General features: G+C 39.0%; 1 protein-coding gene across 1 annotated transcript in view; it reads right to left on the bottom strand.

The window, feature by feature from the left end:
- Positions 1 to 673, bottom strand: part of LOC105392762 (protein groucho) — a 59,643-nt gene extending 58,970 nt beyond the window's left edge. The window contains exon 1 of the mRNA XM_038116005.2: positions 655 to 673. Coding sequence (XP_037971933.1) covers positions 655 to 657 — 3 coding nt within the window. The 5' untranslated portion in view covers positions 658 to 673. The remainder of the gene's footprint in view (positions 1 to 654) is intronic.
- Between the last annotated feature and the right edge of the window lie 6,258 nt (positions 674 to 6,931).

Here is a 6,931-nt window from a genome sequence, read left to right on the forward strand (position 1 = left end):
CTCTAGAAATATAATAGAAACTTGTCGAGTAAGTAGTACCTATACCTATGTAGGCAGGCAATAAACAATTTGTTCGTGTAGGAATGTCAGCCATACCTACTCGTACCTACCTAGCTTAATGAGTGAGGGATAATGTTTTGTAAGCACGCTTTGTTCGTATAGTGTACTAAATCCACTAATAGGATATTTTAACAAGTCGATTGTAAATTTATTAATGCCTCTTTATTCTCTATCAATTTGAACAATGGCGATTATTTTTTGTCGTCAAAGACTAATGAGTCACTGACGTTAACTAATATGTTGTAGACATTGTAAGGATTTTATTATTATTAAGCATGCATACTTTTACTTACCTTTACTTACTTAGTTTAGTGTACTTTAACTAGCCATAGCCGTACATAACTAGATTATTCCTCTACCCCTGCCACTGGCAATAAATAACATAAGTACTTACTTAACGAAAAAATTACAATCTTAAAATAATGTCGTCGACGTCATTATTTCATTTTCCCAAGTAAAAGCAACCGCATCAAGCGTATTTTTTGCAGACATGGAAATGAGAAACAAAATTGAATGTAGAACAGTGACGGATTTGGGATGTAGACCAAAGTGCAGTAAACTGCAGTCTAGAAATGTTATGCTACGACTACGAACCATTTAGCGCAGAGCCGCCTTCAATAATAAATAATGAACGAGCCGCACCAAAATATCCCCTGTTTACACCCACTCGCTCGCCCGCTCCGCTCCGCCGCCGCCGTCGCCGCCGCCGCCGCACCAACCGACCGCATTTTATTTTTTCGCTGTCGCACATTTCGCCGTCATAGCTATTTCCACTCGCGGCATTATACGCGTACCCATGTGTGCGTGAGTCCGCGTGGACCGCTTCGTCGACGACGAGCAACCTTCACCGATTCTCTCACTTGATTGGCGTACACGCCGAGATCGCTTATTAAAGGCGGAGTTACACGCGTTACTGTCCCCTGATAGGCCACGGAGACGCTTCGGAGCTCTACGATTGGAGGAACACATTTTTATAAGCGCGGCGGTCCACGTGGACTCGTTTATCTATTCAGACGCCGGCAGCGCGGTCGCGGGGGGAAGAAGGGGGGTATACGGGCAATCAGTAAAGGCGGGAGGAATACGGCCATATTTATAAGAGCTGCGGGGATGCAATCACGAATGCGGCGCGGGGGGAGTCGGCGGGCGGCAGGCGGCAGGAGGGAGGCGGCGGCCATTTTGAGGGCAGCTCTTTTTATTCGTTTTTCGCGCGGGGTGCGTTCGTTCCTCGCTCAGCGCGGCGTGGCGGCGGCGGCGGCGGCAACAGCGCGCTAATTGCAGGGGTAATGAGGGCGCGCTCGTTCACTCTATTAAACTTGCTGCTCTATCGACTCATTGATTTCTTCTAATCATGTAAATAGGTTTAATAAACTGTCTTCACCACTGAAAATCAGAACTAAAAGAAACTGCGTAGGCATGAGTCAGCGTCACAAACAAAATCCTGCAGTTTAAAAAAAGTTGGTAGGCTAGAAGGCAGAGGCAGGTAGTCGCACCATGTTGCGAGTTGCGACCGCTGTGCAGCAGCTAAACACAAATCTCCTGAGTCATCAACATCATCATCATGAATCATTCTACTTTCTTCTATGATATTTACCTATCTATCTATCAATTAATGTAGTAAGTAATAGTAATGTAAACGTAACTCACTCAAGAAGTAGTAGGTTAGGTAGGTAGGTACTCGTACCTCGTACTCTAGTACCGTACTCACTCCTACTCTACTGCTCCTACCTTATTGATAAGTTGAGCGATTCGGTGTTAGGTTAGCCCGTTAGCCCATTGAAGAGGACATTTTTAAGTTTACTACTTTTATGAATAAAAACTAGATTATTACGTGATCTTTATCTACGGTACTTACGTTACTATTTGAATAATCTTAATTTACAGCGTGTTTAAGAAAAGGGATTTTTGGTAACCGAAAATGACTCACAGGGTCATTTATAGTAATTGTGAAAAGTGCGATAAGTATACATCTAAGTACCTTTTGTAGTTGGGATATTTCATATTTAAAATAACATCTATCATCAAATAAAAACCTTTGAGAAACAAAACTTAACATCTAATACGGTCAGGAATACGGTGATATTCACATCTTCAGAAGTTATCGTTAAATTTATAAAATAACTTACTTAATTTCACTTGTATAATGTAGATAATATTATTATCTCATGCATATTTAACACACTTATTTATTTTCCATATTAAGTAAGTACTTATACCTAATTAATGAAATAATATAAATTAAACTGTCTATTAAAAGTAAAAAGTCTCAGTAAAAAGTTATTTTTTGTTTCACGAGCGAGCGGCAGTCGATTCGATTAAATTCGATATCGAATTTCTCTCACATTAGTGGAGTAATTGCGGGTACTTTACCCACTTTACAACACACATTATCTCCTTGCTATGTTCACTTGTTCAACTTATACTTAGGTGAGGTAGGTACTTGGTTAGCTGTTTTGAGCGTTAATGTTACAATCATGTTTTTTAGGTCCAATATTTAAAACTTAGTTTTTTTTGTATGTATAAGTAATAGATGAACGAACGCCGATCTTACCTAATATACCTATACCTAACAGAATGATTTTTGTTGTAAGTACTTACTTATACCTAAATGTATATGGGAAGTACCTATAAAATTAAATACTCTCAACTTTTAGTTTTAAGGGTCGGCAATAGGCAATCGAGGGTTGGCATTGTCATAGAATTATGTAGTAAATGATGCTCTACAGCCTTGAAAAAAATCACACCGGTAGTCGAAGAGTCTAGCTAGGTGCTGAATCATTCGAATTTAAGTAAAAGCTTATGGATAACTGTAAATTAAATTCAGAATATGACGAAAAACCAGTATATGACACTCCCGTATTGTAACAACTGTGTCGTAATCATCAAGAATTTTCATATGATTTTTATCATATTATAAAGTTAAAGGCTTGGACTAGGCGCTAAATACCTTGTTTTTTAATAAACACACACTTATTTTGTGTAAATTAATCCCAAACTTGAGCAATTTTTTCCCTCAAATCTTCATACAAATATCTATGGTGGTTTTCTGTGTTATAAAATCATAAACACAAGTGACGTTTGCCTCAGTTGGCCGCTGGCCTCCAAAGAAGGGTCACGTCGGTTTAGGCAGCACTGACAGCTCGCGATCTTATCGTGTACAGATACAAAATCACTGCACATTGGTTGTCATTGCACTTTTTCAACTTTTATGACACCAACATAATTTGATTTGAAATTGAGGAAGCATAATTCTTCCAGTATATTCAATACATTAAATTAAATTAGATAGTGTGCAATATTCTCGTGACATTACAGTCTCGTAAAGGTCTGATGAGGAGCAGGAATATAGCGAATGGATCTAAGTGATGACAATACGCACGAACATTAGGTTAGGGATCAAAAATACAGTCTCTTGGTGCTGGTTGAGGTATGGTCTCGTGAGGATCTGATGAGGGCAGTAACACGGTGGTGGCTCAATTTTATTTCAAAGATGTTAATAGCTAAAAGCATCGAGTTTGGGCTATTAAGTATGTTTTTCAGAGAGAGAGAAAGAGATTTTATTTTTCCTCTGGATGTGTTAGGTTTACTGGGTTTACTAAGTTCATTCTGTTAATGGCATCAAGTTGTTATGTGTTCATAAGTAATAATTATTTATTAACAAAATGCTGTTGGTTCTCCACGAAAATGTAAAAATAAAAATAAAATAAATAAAAATAAATTCGTAACGTAAAATTGTCAAAGACGGAATTTCTTCTATAGACAGTAGCCACAAAAAAAACAAACGATAGATGGCGTGATTTGAAGATAAAGATACATTTATTCGACACATAGACAGCAACAACAAAAAAAATACAGATTTAAAGAAAACAAACACATACTTATACAAAACATCAAAGAAAAAAAGGATACAGCAGAGGGTTCACCATTTAGCTGAATGTTTTACTTGTTTGTTACTTAGAAAACGGCCTTGAGTGGCGGTCAAGTTGGTCCCCGCCTGCGATACTTTCCATTAACATTGGGACTATTCTATTCTATTCTATTCTCTGTGGGGGTGTAAGTACCTGCACCTGGCTCTCTCGAGTGGAACCTTTGTGCATATCCCCAAGGTCTAAACTGCCTTCCTAAGCTTGGACCATTTCCCACCACGCTGGTCCACTGCGGGTTGGTGGGTTCACATATCTAGACGTGCTAAATCTAGATATGCATGTTTCCTCACGATGTTTTCCTTCACCGTAAGAGCGATGGTATACATTGTACCTAACTCATTGGTACATGTCAGCGCCGGGATACGAACCCGCATCTCTTGATTGAGAAGCGGGCGCTTACCCGACTGAGCTACCACCGCTCTATTAACATTGGGACTTGTTTTCATGTTTTTAGCGTACAGTCGGGTTTTTCGTTTGTTTATAATTGTATTTTTTTATTTGTAACTTTTTAGTTGTTTTTATTTTATGAAATTTTACGTCAGTAGTTCATGATAATTTTTTATTTCAATAATTTTGGTGTAGTTATTTAAATACCTTCAATATGCATATTTTTATAACGTGAAAATCAAGCCCTTTCATTTGATACCTTACACGGCAAAGTTGAATTATTATTTTTTCGATCATCACGTTATGTCCTCTAGAGGGCGCTATGTTCATTTTAATGGAACGTCACATAGCCTATAACCATCGCGCCATCAATACGCTTCTAACAATACCTCATACATCAAAATCTATCAAGCCGTTTAGGCTACAGGAGGGAACAAAGAAACAGACAAACATACATACATACAATCAAAAAACATTACCCTCCTCTTTCGGCAGTCCGGTAAAAAGGAGTAAGACAGGGGGTCATTCTGAACTTTTGCTCTACGAGTTTTGGAAATTAACTTTGTTGGACATGTGACTTTTTACCATGGAAAACGAATATTTTTTTTCGCGAATTTGCAAATCTCGTAGAACAAAAGTTGTTCAGAATGACCCCTTGAGTCATCCCCTTTTGGCTTAGTATAGCCCTTTTGCGACACTATGTATTTACTTTGCTTTGTCGTCGGGGTTCAGTTGGCTGGAGAATGCCCGAAACTTATTATCTACACTTTAATACTTGTAGTTACCTTTCTACAAGTAAATACCACATTTGTTTGAGAAAGCTAATCGGGTTCCGAGTATAGAGTAAAGTGGCACCCCTATTAATTTCTACTCTTTCCTGGTGCCTACCAGTGTAAGTAAGAATTATACTTACTTACCCTAAAATCACCCAAAATGTACTTGAACATAATTGTCAATAAAGTTGGCGAGTAAAAGTTTATCGGACCCACTGTGCAAACTTACATGTGTGCGTGTCACTGCGTGTGCTGTGTGAAGAGCATTGAAAACCCAAAATTGGCGCGGCACGTCACCCTGTACGGGCCCTTAAATAATCATGCAATTTGGGTGGGTAAAATTAAAGACAACTTTAGTCATTATTACAAAAGCAAGTTTAATGCGTGGCGGTGGAATATTAAACAAACGTCTGGTGGGCGGGTGCAACTGTGTCAATTCTACACCCTTTTGTTCCGCTCGGCTCTTCATTGTTCCCAACATCCATTTGTCCAGCACTGACGTTAGCCTCGATGCTTCCAATCTGAACAAATATTTAGATAACCATATTTAGTTAGTAAGTATAAATACTTCCATGGTATTGACTATTCAATAGTAGTAGACAACTAGACAGAGACATACGCATCTGGTTATTTTGTAACAACCGATCAACCTACCTTACCTACCACCATCTCTATCAAATTAAAAAGATGTTTACTTGCTTTCCAATGCGGCCATGTCCAAATTAGGCTCAATTCAATCCACCTGTAGCTAAGTACCTCCTTAAGTCTTTACCTTATAAACAGTAATTCTTAGATACTTACCACCGACTAGCCTACCTTCTTACACTGACATTACTTACCTCCAATAACAATAGATTCAGTAGACAATAGCTTTCAGAACAGTCGAGTGAAACAATTTAGTCAATGCGAACGTGGCGGGTGGAGGAGGCAGCGAGCGATATGAAATTTCATTAACAAGGGTCGCGTGGGGCCACAAGACACGGACACGGAGGCAAAGAGCGCGCGTGAACCCACGAATAATTCACACGCGAGCCCTACAAATAACGCGCCTGCCCCGCACCCCCCGCTCGCCGCAAACTGAGTTATTTATCGCCCCCGCCCCCCGCAACCTGCCGCCACCCCCCGGAAATACCCGCACGTATTTTTACTGCTCGAAGACCTAACCGCTGACGGTCAGACTACTAGCGACATCTCTGGGTGATAACGGCGTTGACAGAATGCGATTCGAAATTGTAAAGGTCGGATTCGACTGCTCTCTCTACAGGATATTGTAAAAGCGGGAAACTATCGAAACGGGGTGACTGTGAGGGTTATTTAAAAAAACTATTGTTCTACAAATTTTAAAATTCGTGAAAAAAAAAGTTCCTATACTTAGTAAAAATACACGTGACCAACAAAGTTTATAAGTAAGTACTTAATAATATGGAGAAGTCACCCCCTTCAATGTATTTGTGCCAATTATTTCAGTTATTTTTAAATTTAAACAGTTAATCAAAAGTGTCCCACGGCGATGCTAAAGGAAAATAGGAATGAAAGCAGTTGGTTTGCAGAATGCAGGAATCGATCCCGATTCCCGCCATATAAAAATTAAACGAGTCTGACTAAATGGCCATAATTTTCCTAGACAACATAGCAATACCATGCATGATTTATCAGTTTATCACCTGTGCAGTTTTGTTAATTTAAGAGGTACTTAACCTACCTAACGTTACAATAATTATTACCTATGCAATGTAGAGTAAGTACCTACATAATAATGTACTTATTACCTATACCTACTATATTTTT

This window comes from Plutella xylostella, chromosome 21, assembly GCF_932276165.1.
Source record: "Plutella xylostella chromosome 21, ilPluXylo3.1, whole genome shotgun sequence".
In the NCBI taxonomy this organism is placed as follows: Eukaryota; Metazoa; Arthropoda; class Insecta; order Lepidoptera; family Plutellidae; genus Plutella; species Plutella xylostella.